The 21,096-nt window shown below is 31.9% G+C and overlaps 3 protein-coding genes across 5 annotated transcripts; 2 read left to right on the top strand and 1 right to left on the bottom strand.

Moving 5' to 3' along the window:
- The first annotated feature begins 323 nt into the window (after positions 1-323).
- LOC123197324 (transcription factor TCP19-like) lies at positions 324-1,824 on the top strand. Its single transcript, XM_044611572.1, has 2 exons — positions 324-380; positions 651-1,824. Exon 2 carries the CDS (start codon positions 672-674, stop codon positions 1,674-1,676), a length of 1,005 nt encoding a protein of 334 aa, XP_044467507.1. The 5' UTR covers positions 324-380; positions 651-671; the 3' UTR covers positions 1,677-1,824.
- Positions 1,825-3,323: 1,499 nt separating this feature from the next.
- LOC123197243 lies at positions 3,324-6,134 on the bottom strand. 3 transcript variants are annotated; one of them, XM_044611443.1, is made up of 5 exons: positions 5,858-6,134; positions 5,190-5,437; positions 4,632-4,845; positions 4,419-4,490; positions 3,324-3,600 (listed from the first exon to the last, which is right to left on the bottom strand). In XM_044611443.1, exons 1-5 carry the CDS (start codon positions 6,008-6,010, stop codon positions 3,577-3,579), a joined length of 711 nt encoding a protein of 236 aa, XP_044467378.1. In that variant the 5' UTR covers positions 6,011-6,134; the 3' UTR covers positions 3,324-3,576. The 3 variants fall into 3 exon arrangements, with proteins under 3 accessions (XP_044467378.1, XP_044467377.1, XP_044467375.1); XM_044611442.1 differs by having other exon boundaries at positions 4,337-4,490; positions 5,858-6,132; XM_044611440.1 differs by lacking the exon at positions 3,324-3,600 and having other exon boundaries at positions 4,098-4,490; positions 5,858-6,131.
- Positions 6,135-9,739: 3,605 nt separating this feature from the next.
- Positions 9,740-19,984, top strand: LOC123197657 (MADS-box protein SOC1-like). Its single transcript, XM_044611998.1, has 8 exons — positions 9,740-10,252; positions 10,351-10,535; positions 18,005-18,086; positions 18,719-18,780; positions 18,888-18,987; positions 19,087-19,128; positions 19,208-19,249; positions 19,510-19,984. Exons 2-8 carry the CDS (start codon positions 10,354-10,356, stop codon positions 19,633-19,635), a joined length of 636 nt encoding a protein of 211 aa, XP_044467933.1. The 5' UTR covers positions 9,740-10,252; positions 10,351-10,353; the 3' UTR covers positions 19,636-19,984.
- Positions 19,985-21,096: the final 1,112 nt, after the last annotated feature.

Here is a 21,096-nt window from a genome sequence, read left to right on the forward strand (position 1 = left end):
TGTCTCTCTCTACAAATTTTAATATTTTACAGGGTTTGTAAACTCTTTTAAGTTCAAGGATGAGAACATTGAAACAATGACTACGAGGAACATTGATTTGGCAATTGGCTCAAGCGGAAGTGAGCATTGTTGCACAATCCCTGAAATCAAAATCCACACAAAAATAATTCATTGGTTTAAAAAAAAAAAAACCAACTCTTACCTAATTAAGAGGGCCATCTTATTTAAGTGGCCCCCACCACGTGTCAAAATCTCCGGGACCCATGCCTACCAAGGCCTTCCCAACCGTCGATGCATTTTTCTCTATGAATTAATAAGGGCTTGAGGGACCCTCTCCTGAGTAGGATCCGCGAAAGAATAAGTGGGGCTCTCTTTCTAGGGTTTGTTTCTCTCTCTCTCTATTCGTCTGTACCTGCTGTGATTCAAATTATTTAAAACGTTAACCCTGTGTTTTGATGTCCGGTAGTAGTCTCTCTAATCTTTCACAGTATTGGGAAAAGATTCAAAACTCAGTCAACCTTACAATTTCTCTGTTCCTTCTAAAGCTGCTAAAACCTAGGGTTTCTCTTTATTCCTCCTTTAATTCTTCAACTCTGATCTTTCAGGAGAATTCTTTGTTGATTATTATTGGGCTTTCATCAATCTTTCAGGCTTCTGATCAGGTTCCCGCCATGGACTCCAATAATCAAGAGCAGCGTTTAGACGAAGTTCACAACGATGAAGAACAAAGCAACACCGTCAACTTTTCTCCATCAGAGACATCAGTTATGGACCCCTCAGAATCAACGGTCCACATGAAAGAAGAATTAACAGACTCAGAAAAACAGGAATTTGATCAGTCTTCTTTACCTGTTGGCCTCGTACAAGTTCCTATCCCACCAATCAATCGCTCGCTTGTTCCTAAACGCCCTTCCAAAGATCGACACACAAAAGTCGAAGGCCGCGGTCGTAGGATTCGAATGCCCGCCACGTGTGCGGCCAGGATCTTTCAATTAACTCGCGAGTTGGGTCACAAGTCCGACGGAGAAACTATCAGATGGTTACTTGAACACGCAGAGCCGGCTATTATTGAAGCAACTGGAACTGGCACGGTGCCTGCTATCGCCGTTTCCGTTAACGGTACGTTAAAAATTCCGACAACTTCTGCGGCGAAACTAGACGGTGAAGAGTTACCAAGAAAACGGCGTAAAAGGCCTTGTAACAGCGAGTTCATCGACATCAATGAACATAGCCGAAGCTCTGTCTCTTCAGGGCTCGCACCAATTACCCCCATCACGACGGTAAATACACAAGGTTTAGTGCCTGTGTGGCATATGGGTGCTTTTATGTTGCCGGCAGCTCAATCTGGGCTCGTTAATGGTGGTGGCGGTGGTTCTAACCAGCCTCATTTGTGGGCTTTTCCTGCTACCGCGGCTTCAATTTTCAATCTTCAGCCTAGACCCATTTCGAATTTTGTTTCTCAGGAAGGTGCGTTGGGGTCTACTTCTTTACCCAATTCGGGTTCATCAAGTGCTGCTTCAAGTGTTAGCGCTTCTAGTTCTTCTACTTCTACTGCTACTGCTAGTACTACTACTCAGATGCTTAGAGATTTTTCTCTGGAGATTTATGATAAGAAAGAGCTTCAGTTTCTGGGTGGTTCTGCTAATCAACAAAAAACTACTTGTTCAAAACCTTAGATTTAGTTGAAGATTTTAATTTTGATGATAATACAGTGTTAGTGTTAGGGTTTTAGTCTGATTTTTGCAATGCTAACAAAACCAACAAAGAACTGTTTGATTTCTTTCTTTTTGCTATCCATTGATTCGAGGCCTGCTTCTTTGTTCTTGTTTGTTTTTTTTTTTTCCTTTATCTTCGTCTTTTTGATTGGTTTTTTTGGTGGATCACGTGATTTGTATATGCACGTGCGAGGTGGGTGTCCACGCTTATTAGTGGTTTAATGGGGACCACTAGTTGGCTTATCACGTGGTGAAGGCACGTGGTCCTTGAGATGTGGACCCACATATTTTTTTTCTATGCTATTATTAAATGGTCCCTCCCTGGGGCTACTTTTCTGGCACAACAGCCTGGCCCCATCCACACGCGTCGTATATTAGTTCTTTCTGGGGGAACCTTTTCCTCACTCTGTTGGCACGTGCGTTAGTATTAATCATACGGCCGGAAGGGACGAGGTCCTTATGTTGATCATGGATGGGTCGGGCGGATACAGGCCGGGTCAAATTGGGAACGGATTCGAAATCAATATTTAAGATACAAATACATACCCGATCCTGCAGGGCTAGACTCGGAACAGACATATATATTTACTAATTTAGTTCTTAAATCCTTTCGTAAAATTTTAAAAACATCACAATTTTTCGTAGAATTTATGCAGTAGTAGTAGTTCCAGTTCAGCGATCGGGTCAGGCATGGATCTTAGTTGATAAAGCTTGATATTCTCTGAAGGCAGAATTTCTTGAAGCCCAAACATTAATAAGCTCGTATTATTTAAGTTCAACACGAAATCTCATTTTAATTAGGTAGGGGGTGATTTTTAAATCTGAACCTAACTAGAGTAAGAGTAGTGTCATTTGTAAAAAGAATGATATAACCTATTATACAAATAATAATATATCATAATATAATTAAGTATTATTTTATTTTTAATTTATTTTATTATTAAAATTATGTATACATATTTTTAAATATATAATTAGGTACATAAATAATATATCATTATGTGATTGACTACTTTTGAATTAACGGCAAAATATCACCTCATTTTTCCCTTTTAATTTGGAAAACTAACATTTTCTCTCATAAGTTAAGTTTTAAAAAATTTACTTTTTTCCCTTGAAATTTAGCCATTTTCTCTCTCAACGGCTAACCAGCAGTGAAAGAGTCTTCTTCTAGAGGTCATCCTTTGGATGATGATTATCGTTCAAGTATGACGACTGTCGTTCAGATTTAGATGACGAGTATTGTTCAAATTTGGACTACGCTTGATCATCCAGATCTCTGGACGATACTCTATCGTCCATATTTGAACGATGTTCGTCGTTTAACCTCCAATCATATCGGTTGCCAATAGCTGAAGAGAGAAGTGAAGAAAAAATTAAAGATTTGGAAGAGAGAAGTCACTTTTAAAAGTTCAGATATAAGAGTTAAATATTAATTTTTAAAATTTGAGAGAAAAAATAAGATGAAATTATATATTTTTTAATATTATTATTATTAAATAATAGTTTTATCTTTGTATTAACGAAAAATTTAATGACAGTTTAACAATGAGTAGATATTTAAGTTTTTCATCTATCATAGATATATTTTTTAAATTGTGCTAAAACTTGGGTGAAAAATAGCCCTTTGCATAAAAAAATATGGTGAAGTTCTATTTGCACATTTGAGCACAACACAGCACTGTGACACAGTATGTTGAATAATTACTGTTGTTGGGCAACAAAGCATCTGCATGAACAATCAAGTCTTTGTTCGGTACCAATTCGACATGGGATTTTATAATTGGTTGGCATCTTCTTGTTGAGTTGCCCAAGTTCAACATTGCCAAACTGGAATTACCCTGAGCAGCACCATTTCGCATTACAGTTGAACATAATCGAATGCCTGGACAAATAGAACATGAATAACATCTTCAAGCAAGGGAAAAAGCGATGGTATTTTAGAAAAGTTTTTACGCCATATAAAATTTTATGCAAGAGAAAAATTGCTCTGCAACTTCAAGAAATGGTATCAGGCAATAATGAAATTTCCCAGCATCATTTCATTTCCAGAATTATAAAATCCTCTGAACCACACTGAAATTTGTTCTAAAGTTTTTTAGTTGATATCATCTATCAAAATTTTCTTTATTGCTGAATTCATAACTGTGCAAGCTACACCTCACTAGCTCCAAACCTGAAGGTGTTCTTGACAATCAAATGATACAACTGCTAAACTCACAGCAAACTGTACTCAGGTTGAGCCCCTATTTGGCTATTTCTTCATGGAAGTATTGACTTGCCTCAAACTCTATATTAGTCCAAAAGCACATATAACAATACCAATGATATCAAGTTGATTCTCAAAGTGGAATAGTATCTCCTTCATCCACAAACAGAAGATAATTCAACATGGTCACATTTAAAAAAATGTATCATCTGGTCAATGACAAACTTCTACCTACAAATGGTTTCTATTGGATGCCAACTGCAGCATATCAGCCACTATGGTATTGGTCGCAGACAATTATATGAGTATTTTAGTTTGGAAGAATCAATGCTCAATAAACTAGGTTACAAAGGATTTGAATAAAAGATACAAAAAGATTATGATAGAGACTGACTTATCATGAAAAACTCACCAGGCCTGCTTGATTTAGTAACAACAGGTCTTCAAGCAAAAACTACATCTGAACGAAACACATACTTAACACCCTTACTCACATTTTGGGCTTCATGCAACATACACTTGTCACCATGAATGTGTAAGAGAGCCATTCCTTCAGTAGGAGCCACCTAGAAGATACAAATGTTAGATAACAAATATTCAAGAAAATGAAACTATATTGCAGTACAAAAGAAGTACAAAGGTATAGAAAGCTCATGCTTGCATAACAAAGATATAATAGGGGAAAGAATCAAAGATAAATGATTTACCTCAGCCACAAGATTATTCCTTGAACCATAGAAGACAGTCTCTCCTCCAACTAAAGGCTCCAAGGAAGAATCATTGGGGTCACTGGGATCAGTTTTAGCCTTGGCTTTAACACCACCACTCAAATATATTAGCAAAGTATAATGTGTGCGCTTTCCATCTCCAAGACTGACACTTTCATCAATATGCTTTCCAAAACGTTGACCTACCTTGTACCTGTAATATATAAACATATTAATTCATATTAATCCTTAAACATCAAGTTTGGAGGTAGCAACATTCGGGTATTCCACTAGCATATCAAAGTGGACAGATGCACTTGAAAGAAATGTCTGATAGTATCAAATCCACAAGAAATCTTTTTAAGTCAATCAAGAATTATACCAATTCATAAAGCACAAAGACGGTTTGTGACCTGCGAATAAACTTGATAAAGTTTGATAATTTTTCTTTTTACCAGTTTATGGCATAAAAATGATAAACACATAGCTAATTAAGTACTTATGGTATATATCCACATGAAAAAATGATACAAGTTTACAGCAGAATATTCAATGAACCTGTAGAATCTTATATTTGGATTCAAGCCAACAGCAATCTTCCCCCGGATTTTAATATCAGTAAATAACTTGCTAATTCCAGACTCCCATATTGTATCCGCAAGAACAGGATCATTCACAGATATTCGATCATTATCTCTATAAGCTTCACCTTTTAATGGACCAAGACTTCCTTGATGAGCAAAACCCATTGATTCAGAAGCTTTAATAAAAGCCTTTGATTCAGCAGATGTGAAGAAATTTTTCACCTGATAACAAAACCATAGAACAACGACAATTCGCGAATTCAAATGAAATTGGCTTGTGAAAATATTCCTCTAATGGAATACAGTAATAAAAATAAATGTCACATATTTATGGTAGGCTTTCAAAACCAGTTTGACAAATGAAACATCAAGAAGATGCTTCTCATAAAACAACACCTATAGCTTAGTTCAATTTTTCGAATTCCACCCCCTAGTAATTCACAATTCTAATCAAACAACAAAAACCCGCATGGAAATTTACTTCAAATAGAGCATCCCTTCAATTACAGAAAATTGATTACAACTAAACTGAGGCACATTTATCTAGCCAAAAAGATACTAAATTAAAAAGATGGAATCAAAACAGTGGACAAACTAATATGCACCTCAAAAAAAGGCAAAACGAGGGAACGAAAAGCTTACAGTGAAGAGATCTGTGTCTTTGAGACGAGTAATTTGAAGGTTTTGTTTGGGTTTGATATTAGGCCATTTTGTTGCTGCTGATTTCTTGGTATTTTTTGCCTCTTTTCTTTCTCCCATTTTTCTCCTCTTCGTCCCCGTTCCTGGATCTGCCATCCAACTTACAACTCTTTTCCTTTTTGTTACCAAATATGTTCTCACCCATACTTATTTAGATCATGGCTGGATTCGAACCCAATCGAATCTAAATATAGTGAAACTCATTTTTTGTTTAGATTTATTAAGTATAGAGAAATACTAATTTATGTTTAGCTTACTTCGTAATTTAAGAGTTTGTAATTAGCTTATATCGAGCTCAGGTTTGTGTGGATGAGTCAGATTTAACTTGAGTTTACATGATATGTTTGGCTCAGCTCTTCGAAATGACATCACTCTTTAATTTTTTTAATGATACAAGCTGAGCACAACCTCTGTTTGGGTTTGAGATCATGTTCGTTTTCTCTATTACTCCACAACTTGTATTTAAGTTTGTATTTAGACTTATTTTAAACTCAAATAAATTTGCTTCAAATTCAATCATATTTATATTATTTATTTATTCAAGTGGTTTTTAAAATATGAGAAATTAATTAAAACAATATCATTTTATTAAAATTAAACTATATAAGCCAAAACTATGTAAATAAAGATATATTTAAGATGTTAAATTAATACCCGTTTTACTCTCATCTTTAATTTTTATAACCGTAACCTCTCAAACACATTTTTATCTAAAATTAATAAAAGACATATTAAGGTTCGAGCGATAATACGAGTCATTTCATTTTTCACTTTTAACCTATATTTTTCAGTTATATCTTAATTATTATTGTTGATTTTAATTATAAGGATGATTATTAACTTTATTTATATGATTTAAAGATACATTTTGTGTATAATATGTAGAATTTTTTGATAGAATTAAAATAGGAGTGGTAGAAATGGTTAATCATATATTGATATTTTGACTATTATTATTGTTTTGTAGTTAAATTTAAAAGTAAAAATAATTTATTTACTTTAAAACTACATTATTTTGAAAGATCGATATGCTTTTGAGTTATAATTTATAAAAAAAAATAAATAAAAACCGGTTGTAGGTATGACTTAGAAAAAATTATAAAGTTTATTGGTGAATATAAAAATTATCAATTTTGTTTGTTGAACATAAAAATTAGTGTGGTTTGAGTATTTATAATATTTGGTTAAGGATACAATTATCATTTTAATATTTAACGAGATTTTATTAATGGATTTCAATGCGATGGAGTAAGGGTTAGGATCCGATTCTAGCATTTGTAAAACATGTAATAAAAGAAACTATTACTTTTTTGGATTAATCACATTTTTACCTAAATTACAATTAAATAACAAAAATTTCAAACATTTTCGAGGCATTAAATTTTAGGTGTTAAATAAGATATAGAAGAACAATTTAATTAATATTTATATTACCTTTGTAATTTCCTTTTTTGTTTGGTAAGTTCCTTTGTAAATTATATTTAAGCATTCGTGAGACAGTAATATCTTTTAAGTATTTTTTTTTTTTTGTAACGATGAATCTCATCTAAGCTAAATCATTATATTGGATTAAAATCAATCACACTGAATATAATAAACTATGAGTTTAATAACTAATCATATAACTATTGAATAAAACAAATCAAGAGTTTGATTAAGTATATTTTATATATTAATAACATTTAACTTCACCTTAAAGTTCAGAGTTTTATTGTAAATTTTTTTTCATCACCTTAATTTCATAAATACTGTAATAAACAGATGGATAATTGGACCAGCTCGATTGGCCTTGCACTGTCCAAGCCCAAGGGACCTATTTCATATAGAGTTATAGTATATGAATATAAAAAAAATCAAGAATTAATTACAAAATTCCTACTTTTAAGTAGTGTAACATGCTTTCATTGAATATTATCAACTATAATGTGGATTCATCTTAATAAACAAAAACATTATAATAGTTACGAGGGATTTTTAAGTACTATTATAAAGTAAAACTCTTTATAAATATATTTAATAAAATATCTCAACCCAATTTATCAGACAAAAAACTCTTTTGACGAATCTCATATAATAATAAGAAAACGAAAATTTGTAAGTAATAAAACCACAAAAAGTTTAAGGTTAGAAACTTTCCAACATATGATACCCTTTTTAAATTGACAAGTTAGCTGAATATGTTTTTTGTTAACTTATTTACATTCAATTAGTAGAAACCTTACGCTTAGATCAAGTTCTATCAAAATTTGACTACCTAAAATTTTAAAATTTTGGCAAGAGTGTTGAACAAAATTAGTATGTTTTAGCCAACATAGTGTTATGACAATTTGGCCAAAACCTAGTGATGAGTTGACACCACCCTATCGACCAACCTTCTTCCTACTCCATGTATCTATGGTCAAAACAAAAAATATGATAGAAACCATGGTATTGGCTAGAAAATGCAAGTTTAGTATGAAGACTTTAGATTTGAATATAATCTAAAGACTTTATGTACATAAACTTATCATCCTTACGTTAGTCAATCAACAATTTCCAACATAACAATAATTCATTTTCAACACAACAAAAAATTAGGAGTAGAAAATATTATAAGCCTGAAATCAAGAAACATGCCATTTTTTGTGTTTCCTAGTCAAAACTTGGAATATCGGATGGTTAGTTAACGTACGCTTAGTATGCAAATCTTACATTTGAGTTTAATCTATCATTCCTACTATGCCCAATCAATAATAAATAACACAACAATAATCCATTTTTAACACAAAAAAAAAAAGAATAAAATAGTTTACAAACCTAGTATGCAAATGTGGAAATCATGCAAAGATGGAGAGATCAAATGGAAATAAAGAGATTGAGTGAAGAAGGAGAGATTGAATGGAGATGGGGACATTCATTGAAGATGGGACGTGGAATGAAAATGAAGTAAACTTGGAAATTAAGTGTCAATATAATTTAGGAGTTAAAGCCATTTTTATCCACAAGAATAGTTGAATTTGAAAAAATTTTATTAGTTGAGAGGTGTTTTTCAATTCACAGGTGAAAATAGTGGCCCTAAATATAATTTCTCTTTTATAATTAAACTAATATTTTTAATCATTTTCTAATTAAGTTCTTCATTTCTGTATTTATATTTTCTATGAGGCATGCATAAATTAAAAAAGAAAAAACACATAAACAAATATGTAAGATCCACCTTAAACAAAAATAAATAATAATAATAATAATACCAACCATTCAAATTAACTAATAAAAGAAAAACAAGAATGCATAAAAACAATACAATATATGACAACACACTAAAACTTGAATAAATATTTGAATTTTTATCTATCTTAAATATATATTTACCCTTTCACCAAAACTTCATTTGACCTATTAACATAAAATATACAGACTAAAATAAACCCTAATTGAAGGGCAAAGTGATGCTAACCATAGTACTTAAGTTGGAGGCTCAAGCTGGCCCAGGAAGCTACTTAACAATTAATTTCATTAATTTTCTTTAATTCAGACCAATCACAAACACATCCATCACATCCTTCCCACCCAACCTTTGCTACATTATTTTTAATAATTAATTAATCCACTAAAAAGGGATTAATCGAATTAATTGGTCAATTAAAATAAGAAAATAAAATACGTGACACACTCATTTCCCATTCATCGATGCAACTGACCAATGATGATGCGTTGTCAAGCTTTCATTGGTTTTTAAGCAAGTACGTACGATGATGTTGATAGAATTTGCCTACTTTTGCAAATTTTAATGCTTCTTTTTGAGTGTCTCACCATTTTTTATAGGTCTTCACATTATTTTACTCAATTTTTCTGTATTATCTTCCCTTCATCTTTTCAATCTTTTTCTTAATCTTACCAAAATAAGATATAGGTTGAAGTAACAAATCAATTCTTTTATCTATTTTTATTATACTCAATATAAAACTTTTTTGTCAGTCACTTTGATTGTTGCTTTTCTATTTATGTGGGGTAAGAACTAGAGAGCCTGGAAGGGATAAAAGATGGAAGAGACTTCCAGATGCTAAGGAAATAAAAACAGTAGGCTAGGTTTGTGGTGAGAGTATAAAGAGTGTGATAGATCAAACAATCAAGAGATCCTCTGCGTCTTTGCCCTAGGGTTTTCGGAAATTTTCCATTTTTGTAGCTTTTTGGTTCCTTTTGTTTATCTCGTCGTCAGGTTATGTGGAATGTTCCCAGAAAACTTGAGATCTCTTTGTTGCTTCCACCCATAAAAATTTCATTAGGTTTCTAGTTTTTAATTTTTCTTGTAAATACTGTGTTTAAACACCGTCTCTCTGGGTTTTTTCCGATTTACTGGTGAGATTATTTACAATTTCTTGGTGATTGTAGTTTTTTTATGAGTAGGGTTACCTTGAATCTGTGTAACCAAGTTTAACTTCATGTTGAACTACCAGGACATGGTGAGAGGAAAAATTCAGATGAAAAGAATTGAGAATACTACTAGCCGGCAAGTGACTTTTTCTAAGCGTCGCAATGGGCTGTTGAAGAAGGCTTATGAGCTATCAGTTCTTTGTGAAGCGGAAGTTGCTGTGATTATCTTCTCACAGAAAGGAAGAGTCTATGAGTTCTCTAGCTCTGGGTAAGTTATTCAAGTCTTCAAATTCTTGATCTTTTTCAGCCTCAGAACGTGCACCAAAAGGAAATTAAAGCGTGTTCATATCAACTAAATATAGTACTAGTTTCACTGGTTGTGTGATGGACGACTAGGAGTACAATCACCGTCTTAGGCTTTAATCGTTTGTCATATTTCATGTCTCTCTTTTGGGTTTGATTCCTATTTATTCCTTATAAAATTTGATTTCATTTGTACCTATTAGATTTGGAAAGTAGTTGTGTAGATTTGCGTATCTTGTGCAATAAATCAAGAAATGTAATTTGTTTTTTGATGATCATGTCTGGAATTTGTCAATTTATTATCATAGTGTCTTGTATTATCTATATAATGAAAGCTTTAATGCCTTGCTGCTCTTGTAAGTACTTTCTACATGTGTCATGTTGTATATCTAGGGTTGGCAAAAGCTTCTTGAAAAATTGGCCACGTCCACAAGATTTTAATAAAACCATTCTGTAAATTCTAAAACCCTACTAACTTTGATCCTTATAATTTGAAATTCACATTAATTGTTAATTAACGCTTTCTCCTTTTATTGGATCATTTTAGTGGGTTCTTGCAACATTGCCCTTAAAATAATTAAGCATTAGATGGGTTCATGACCAATAAAGTAAAAAGAGAAGACTGCATGTTGTCTCTCGGTTTCTCTAACTTGCGTATTTATGGTGTAATTTTTATTGTAAATAAGATGATTTGTATGCATTTTATCTGAAGACAATTGATGTTTAAAATTTAAACTTTTACTGGCTTTCATATATTTTATGAGTAAAGATTTCTTTTACATAGTTTGTTATGTATCTCCATGTTTACTGATTTGTTTTATTTTCATTTATTAAATCAACTGACTAATTGATGAGAAGGAAATACAAGATTCTTATTTGTGTGAGGTATAAATACATTGAAAAATTCACCCACTTTATAGTTGCACTGAAAGTTTAGAATCATTAGTGCTTAAATGCATTTGAATGTCTTGATTCTTTTTGTAGAAAACCTAAGAGAGACATATGTTGATTCTTCTTAAGTTTTACCCTGTTGATCATAACAACTCAATGTAAACTCTTATCAGTTTTTGCATAAATATTTGCTTAAAGTTTTTGAACTTTGCCTTCTGATCTTATTGCATTCATTTTGCATAAATATTTACCTAAAGTTTTTGAACTTTTGTTACATGCCATTTGTGGTTTATTTTAGGACCTAAGGTTTTAGGGGATACATGTCCTAATTATAGGGGTGGAATAAACCTATATAAATGGTAGCTAGGGTTGTAAAAGGGGAGGAAAAATTTAAGTAGCTTTTGGTTGTGGGCAGCCTTTTAGCTAATTTGGTGGTTGTCGAATCCTTGAATTGCCAAATTGGGAAGTCTCAACTCCTCGAATTGTTAGTTTATTCACTTGTAAATCCTTTTTATCAATAAAATAATTTCTTTTTTCTTTATTTGTTTGTGTTTTTGTTTCAACTTCTTTTTCACTCGTGTATTGACAATGCATATATAATGAAGAACCTTCTACATGTCAACTTCATATATTGAAATTTAAATTGTGTCTAGATTATTTTAGTATGAATTCTTGGTATTATGCTAGAATGCGAAATATGTAATCGGCAAGTAGTAACCTTTACATGGTAGACTTCGAATTTCATTTCAAAATTATAATATATCACATGTTTTAATAAGAATACTATTTACATCTTTGTAGGTATGAAGTACAAAGGTTTAAGGGTGTTAGAAAATAGAATACAATTTTAACGAAAGAGTCTATAGAAATAGAAATTTCTATCAACTCAAATGGAGCACGAGTAGCTTGATTACTCCTTCAATAACACTCTCAAATTACAAGTGCATATGCAAATGATGGAATGTTGGTCTATCTATAATGTTACAATGTCAACTTATGTGTAATTAGAAAAATAATTTTCTTAAGTCGGTTTCCATGGCAATTTAACTTGGTTGGTTGAATTTGTTGGCATACAAAACCGACTTGTTGAAGACTTCGTATTTGTGGATGTGGGTTGCAAGTCTTTCTTTAATTGCCACCTAGCCTGGAAACATGGCGAGTTCTTGAGTCAAGTCATGGAGATCAAGTTGAATTAGTTGTGACAGTGTTGCCTTGCTTATTTGCATCCTCCAATTTTGAAGCATTATCTCTTTATTAGCTTCAACTTTCCTATATGTTTTGTGCGATTATTGAAGACAAGATTCTTAGCCATTGCAATTGTGGATTTACTATTTCATAGAATCTTTGTTGTTTGTTATTGAGATTCTACCAACTCTTTTGAGTATTTTTTGGAGCTAAATTACTTGATTTGTGGCATTTGTGACAACTACTTATTCTACAAGTATCATAGAATTCCTTTCATAGCTATGTAGTGATTTTGAATGAGATTTTGCATGAGTTTTGATGATAGACTAGTAGAGTACATAATATCTAATCAAATGGTAGTCAAGTAGAGTAGACTTCTATAGTGGGGAGCATTTGCTTCCTTAAAATTGTCTTCTTTTTTGAAATTTTATTTAGTAACCAAAGGAGTTGCTATTGGCTTACACTCATTCATCTTGAAGCTCCTAAGTTAGCTCTCAATGTATGTTTTTTGTGACATAAATATCCCAAATTTTTCTTTGATTATTTTAATACCAAGAAAGTAATGTATTAAGTTCAAATTTGTCATTTCGAACATCTTCATCATCTTTGCATTGTTTCCTATGTAGATAAAATTATTCACATAAAAAAAGACATTGAGAATGTATTCATCATGAGATTTGATAAAGAGAGTCGGTTTGCTTTTACTTATCTTGAATCCTTGATTGGTGTATCCATCGATCTTGTTGTGTTCGGCTTTTGAAGTTTGTTTTAATCCATGCAATGCTTTTATCAGTTTAATTACTTTATCTTGTTTTCTTGAAACCATGAGCACTTAAAGTTTCTCCACATAGATCTCGTTTAGATATCTGTTAAAGATGTTGGTTTCATATCAAGTTGATAAATATTTCATTTCCAATTAGAGACAAGTGCAAGAAGAGTTATGATAGTGTCTAATCATGTAACAAGAGCGAACATTTCCTTGTAGTCAACTCTGAATTGTTCTATGTACCTTTTTGCAACTAGCTTTGTTTTATGCTTCTATATTGTGCTGTTGAAATTATACTTCATCTTGTAGACCCAATTTACTCTCATAATTTCCTTATTTTAGATAATCCAGTAGCTCCCAAGTATTATTTTTCTCTATTATCTTTATTTCTTCTTGCATGCCTTCACCCATACTTCCTACTTTGGAATTGGCTCAAAATCTTATGATTTTATTATTGTGAAGCTGCAAGACTCGTATATGTCAACAAGAGATCTCACTTTCCATCATGGTGTCTTAGAAGAAGATTTTTCATGTTGAGCTGTGGGAATGCTATTTGAAGTCTTTAATTTAGTTTTTACTTCTTCCTTTGAATTTTTTTCATGAGTAGGAGTTATTGGTTGAGTTAAGATAGTGACAGTTCTTTTCTCAACATTTTCTTGATCTCAATTCCTTATAGCATCTTTATCAAACTCCATATCTGGACTAATAATCTTGGATTTTATATTGTAAATTTTGTAGCCTTTTTATCGAGTGCTACAACCCAAGAAAATTTCTTTTTCTATTTTCTCATCTAACTTTTTTTTTCATCTAGTTATGAACATTACATATAGAACCAAAAACTTTAAGATGCCTTGTTGATGGTTTGCATCCTCTCAAAGCTTCAATTGATGTGTTGTTTTGAACAACTTTTGTGGGACATCTATTTAGCAAGTAAGGTGCACTGTAAGTTGCTTTAGTCGAAAGTGTGTTTGGAAGACCTTTTTCTTTGAGCATTGCTTTAGCCATCTCCATCATTGTTCCATTCTTCTTTTCTGACACACCATTTTATTTTAGAGTGTATTCAGTTATCAGTTGATGTTTAACTCTTTCATTCTTGCAAGACATGTCAAATCTTCTGGATGTGTACTCTTTGCCATGATCGCTCCTTAGTGTCTTATGTAGTGTTTGTTTTGTTCTTAACATGGTTTTTGAATTTCTTGAAGATTTTATGATCTTTCACAAATTATGTAGACTCATGTCATTCTAGACTCATGGGACTTCATTTGTTTTTATATACTAACTCTAGTAATTAATTTTCTTTCCACGCTTTCCCTGATGTAAACAATTGACTTTGTTTCTTACTAAGCATACAACCTTCATATATTCCATCTTTTTTTTAATATTAGGTGAGTTCATTATCATGTTTTTTTGATAAAGAATTTTAAATCCATGGAAGTGGAAATGACTGAATCTCTAAATTCACATCCATAAGTCATCATGTTTTGCTTTCATATCTCTTCTCTTGCATATATCTATTGGATAGAAAAATTTTGTTGCTCTATTTTTACTCTTGTAATCACCAAACTTCGATTATTATTGTTATCAATTGTGTATGTGTCTCTTTCAAAGCGGAGGGAGTAGCCATTTTGGATCAATTGGCCCATGCTGAGTGGATTCAATTTCAAGTTGGGAACTAATAAGACATTTTGGATGAATCTCGTATTTTTATTTGTTTTCATTATAATTGTACCTTTCTCTTTGACCTCCACCAATGCTTTTTGCCTAGTTTGACTTGTGATTTGATTGAAGTATCAATGCCTAGAAAATACTTCCAACAAGTGATTGAGATTGTTGCAACAACTATCAATGAACCATTTATCTTTCTTCACTTCCAATATTGGTTGAAAATAAAAAAGCACTTTGTGTGCTTCTTTATTTTCTAAGTAATTAGCTGGATGCTTTTCTTTGAAGTGGTAATCTTTTTCTTAATGCCCAAATTTTTGAAATTTTTGGCACTTTGGTTTTCCACAAAACCAACAATCTTTCTCTGAATGGATCATTCTTTTCCATATGTTGCTTGGTGGATATTTTTTATTTTTCAAATTAGTAGGACTTTTTTAGGAGTTTTCATTTCCAAACTCTTCTTTATAGGAGTTTTCATTTGATTTTTTTTAACTAAGGTTGTGACTTTTTTAGATTAGAGAGCGCTCTCTAACAATCCATCAATTCTATAGCTTATCCTTTTTTCATAAACTTCTGAAGAGCCCATAATTTTTGTCACTTATAATGTAGATGTATCTTTGAAATCTTTAATTGCAATCATTATTAGATTGAATTTGAACTGAGCTAGCTTAACTCAACTTGGTGTTAGGTTTGATTCAAGCTAAATTTGAGTTAAAGCTTTAGTTTGTTAGCTTAGTTCGAGTTTGTTTGAATCTTTCTCTAATGATACTATTTATCTTACTGATAATACTATTTATCTTGTTAATGACATTATTCATCTCATTAGTGATCTATGATGACATCTTCTATTAGGTTGAATGAACTCAAGCTAATCATTTAGAATTTTAGTCAAACTTGAGTTAGTCAAATGTTTGAGCTCAACTTGGCTCAAATCCAATCCTATTCACTAAAGAATTATACTTTTCAATTACACTAATAAATTTTATTGCAATTTTTCTGTTGGAAATAGTCTCACCATAAACTCTCAAATGATTAATTAATTCTTTCTATCTAGAATAGTAAATATATGCAATCTCAAATTCATTTATCCTATTATTTTCAAAATCTCTTCTAAGAGTTCATATCTTGAAAAAGCTTACCATTTTGTTGTGGTAGAAGAGCTGAATGTCTTTTTATGAAAACATATCATCTGATAGAGCTTATTGCAAAATAAATAAAGCCTTCAAATCCTTCTACCAATTATCCTCTAACACTTTTTGTTCAACTTTAGAAGACCTAAATGTCTCTTCTGAAATGTGGAACCCAAACTTGACAATACCCTGTAAATTTTGTGATTGAAAGAACATCATCATTTTAATGTACCATTAGTCATATTTTTCACCAGTAAATATTGGTATTGGGACTGATATAGATGAGTGACTTATATCACCCATCGTAATAGATGTATAATTTAAACACAAAAGCAACCAAACCCTACTCTGGTACCATTGTTAGAAAATAGAATAAATTTTTAAACTAAAGAGTCTATAGAAATTGAAATTTTTATTAACTGAAATGGAGCACGAGGAGCTTGATTACTCCTTCAATAGCTCTTTCAAATTACAAGCACACCATGCAAATGATAGAATGTTTGACTATTTATAATGTTACAGGGTCGGCTAATGTGTGATTAGAAAACTAATTTTCTTAAGTTGGTTTCCATGGCAATATAATTTGATAGGCTGAATTTGTTGGCATGCCAAACCGACTTGCTGAAGACTTCCTATTTGTGGATATGGTTGCAAGTCTTTCTTTAATTGCCACTTGCTTGGAAATGTGGCAAGTTCTTGAATCTAAGCCGTGGAGATAAGTTAAATTAGTTTGACAGAGCTGGCTTGCTTATTTGCATGTTTCAACAAAGGGCAATCAAAGTGCTTCAGTATTTCTCTCAATGTTAGAATTTATTGGAGCTACCTTTTAATCTAGCCTCTCTAAATTCATTCCAGTCGCTAGGTGCTTGATTCTTATTGCAAGTTGTGTGGAAAATTTTGATAAGAATTCTAGAAGACTGTTAGCCCTATACCAGTTTCTTCAACAATTCCCATCCCTTCGTTTTTGCTTAGTTAAACCCCTGTCAACTTTTTAAATATTTCTTGAGTCAGTTTTTTAAAGAAAATAAGCAATCCTCATATTGCAGTCATTTTCAAGAGAAAGTTTAGCATGCATGCAGTTAAAGCTTGTGTGGAAGCAGCAAAATCATTAAGGGGTGTCTATTCTCATATTGCTCTTTGGGGTTTCAACCCGACCAGGAGAGTTTCTCAGTAATTTTTCTTTGATTTTCAATATATGCAATGAGGAAATTTCAATGTTATAGTCCTTTTTAGTATGTTATGGAAGCCCTGATTTAATGTTGCAAACGGTCAGTCTGGTTTATGATTTGGATAAAAAATTGTAAGTAAACGTATATGATTAAAGTGCTTTTCAAGTTAGTGGTGTTAATTTTTTTTCAACAAGTTTAAAAATAGACACCTGCCAAACCCTTCTAAGTTCTGAGATTAGAGATATCAATGTTCTTGAGGAAGTATAATTTGTTGCGGTTCATTATTTGAAAGCGAATTAGGGAGAATTCGACATTAAGATTATATGCTTTTGGTTGATTGAAGGGCAAAAGAGCAATGTTTATTTTCCCACTAGGTGTGAAACTAGCTACCGATTTAGATGCAACACTTAACAGTTGCCATGAATGCTAAAAAATAGTCCATTTGAAAAAATCCAGAGAAGGGTTCTTTTAGCCTCATCATATATGAGAACAAAAAGAAGCATTTTATTTTATGTATACCATTCTAATTTTAAAAGAGACTAATTAAGTTTTACTTGCATTTTGGTTGTGCAATTCGTTAGAAAATTTTTATATGTATGTGTTGATGAGGTTTCGGTTTTGAATGCCCCAGGATGCAAACGACAACAGATCGATACTTCAAATACACAAAAGAAGTACATGCTAACGAATCTGAATCGGAAGAATACATACAGGTAGAACTTCTTTAATTGTAAGAAGTAATAACTTTGTGATGTCTTCAAGTAGAATTATAAAAAGGCGTATTTGGTTTAAAGAATATTTTATCACTCAAAATGAAAGATTTCCATAGAGATAGATTCTTGTGAAGATTACTAAATATTTTATTGTCTAATAAATCAAACAAGGTAAAGTAATAAGTAGAAGATTACCCAATTAAATGCTGCTTGTGTATCATAAATAAGACATGCAAACAACCCTTTCTCAAAAAAAAAATATTATCATGGGGAAGTAGTAGTCATGATCTCTAGCAACTTATCTTTCTTTTTTTAATACTATGATGGAGAAGCAGTAGTGAATGTAGAAGATAGCTATGAAATCCACGAGTTTTGCCAATCATGTTCATTCTGAATATTTAAATGGGGTAGCTTTCTGATATCCATTTGAATCATTTGATGGGTGCCTTCTCCAGAAATCAACTGATCAGTGATTTAAATTTGTGATACCTTATAATCAATCAACTGATCAGCCTTTCTACTCATTATGCAACTTGCTTTACTAGGTTTTGGACTGATATAAAGCTTGTAATACCTTATAATCACTTACATCCGGTTTAATGGTTTTTGTTGCTACAATTTTCTACATGCAGCAAGTGCAGCATGATATAGCTAACATGGTGAAGGAGATTGAACAGATTGACGTTGCTAAACGGTTCATAGCTAAACTGATACTTTCCTTCAATGTATCTTGTAGTTAATACATAAAATCTTCATTGAAGTAGTCGATTTTTCTGAAAGTTTGAAATATTGGTGTCTCAGGAAACTTTTAGGGCAAGATTTGGGTTCGAGTAGTGTTGAGGAACTCGAAGACATAGATGGCCAGTTGGAAAGAAGCTTGCGCAGCATTCGGGCGAGAAAGGTACATAATGGCCTTAGCTAACAAAGGGATTTCTTTCACAAATACTAGTTGGAAATTTGTTTGAGAGCTAACAAACTGGCAATGACACTTTTGTTTCAGTCTGAACTGTTTAAGGAGCAGAGAGAGCAACTAAAAGCAAAGGTAAAAAGTCCTGTATATATACTGCTTTGTAAGCATTTCAATGTGTCTTTATACACCTTTTGCTTTCATTGAAATACAGGAGAAACTCTTGCTGGAAGAGAATGCAAGGTTAAGCTTGAAGGTGAAGATTCCAACTCTCTTAAATTTTCCTCTTAAGAATAAAACTATGCACATTTACATCAAGTACATAAATGAATATACACTTGATGCATGTGATTAGATAATTTTAAATTAAAAATAAAGTAATTTTCAATTATAAGATAATATACATAAGTATATATTTATTTTTGTATTTAAAGTGGTATATATAATATTGCTCTTCCTTGAATTCTTGTCTACTTCCTTAATACGGTGATTAACACTGATTACTTCTGATTATAGTTGTGTACAAAGCCATTTGAGGCATCAACTCTAAAGGAAGGTTTTACCCATAAGAGCCAAAGCTCTCAGAGTTCAGAAATGGAGACTGAATTGTTCATCGGACCAACTGAAATACGTTTCTTTTAGCAAGAATTCGGTGCATATGAATGTGATCTTCTGTGTGGAAGCCTGCTGTCGAAATGTATTTGAATGGTAACAAATCCCCGTTAATGCTTTCAAAATATAAAATAATTGCCCGTCCGAATATTGTGGCATATATGGTCATCCAATATAACTGCAGAAATAATGCGGCATGGGCATTATATTATTTTCTAGTTTGGTCAGTTTGGAGTTCCCCCTCAGGCCATGCCCATCTTTGCCTCTTTCTCAGCTAGTTGCATTGATAATTCTAGTGTTGAAAGTGTTCAAATCAAACAGCAAAATCAGATTTCGCTGTATCGATTTACCTGTGATTATCAAATGTATTTTTCGACAACGTGCTTCTATGCTCTACGTTATATGCATGCTTGTTATACCTCATATTTTTTTCCCCAAGATATCAAATGAGTAGTGATATGTGTACAAATAATATATATAATTTTATGTATGAATAACGACATATCATCAGATGATTAGATAGTTTAAAATTAAAGATAAAATAATATTTAATCATATAATTATATATCGTTGTTTGTATATAAAATAATATATATTGTTTGTGTATATAATTTTATTGTAGTAAAATGGAGCAGCATCAGCAGTGAGAAAGCTTGCCATTTGTGATTGCTTTTGAGCAAAAACACATGTTAGTGTTTCCAAGAAGCACTTCTAAACCTTCTGGGAATGCTTCTTCTAAAAGCAAACAGCATCTTTCTTTGTCCCCGCAAAGGGATAAAGCATTTTAACCAAACAGTAAAAGGAATTAAAAAGCCGTCTTAGGAATTAGGATGGCATCAATTCCCGAATTTTTTTTTGTTTTCGATGATAAAAATGTTGGCACCTTATTCTGTCGGGCAAGAATATTCTATTAGTAATATTATGTGTATTTATTTTAAGTATGTAAATAAAATATTTTTATGTATATTATTATATGATTATATATTATTTTATTTTTAAATTACAATCATTTAATCACATAATAACACGTATCAAATATGTTTTCAAAATATATATAACTTAGTACTATACAATTAGGTATAAAAATAATATGTTAGTATATATATATATATATATATATATGTAATTGAATAATTTTTAATTAATAATTATATAATAATATATCATCTGCATACCAGACTATAATATGAAGGTGTGTATGTAAGATTATTCCAATATGAATTCCAATTTCATTGGGCTTGGCATGAGGAGGCAATTCTATGGACCGGAAGTAGAGTTATCTGTGGACATGACTTATATCACTGGGCTTAGCTGTTGCTTTTACTGAAAGACAGATGAAATATAATTGCAATCCTGGAAACGTTACTTAACTTCAAAGACTCAGAACCAAACGATAGACGTAGTAGTGTCTTCTCATGACCAATTATTAAGAAAATAATAAAAAGAATTAAAATGAAAAAAAAAATCTTTCTTTGAATAAATAACATTTAT

Source organism: Mangifera indica, chromosome 15 (genome assembly GCF_011075055.1).
Source record: "Mangifera indica cultivar Alphonso chromosome 15, CATAS_Mindica_2.1, whole genome shotgun sequence".
NCBI lineage: Eukaryota > Viridiplantae > Streptophyta > Magnoliopsida > Sapindales > Anacardiaceae > Mangifera > Mangifera indica.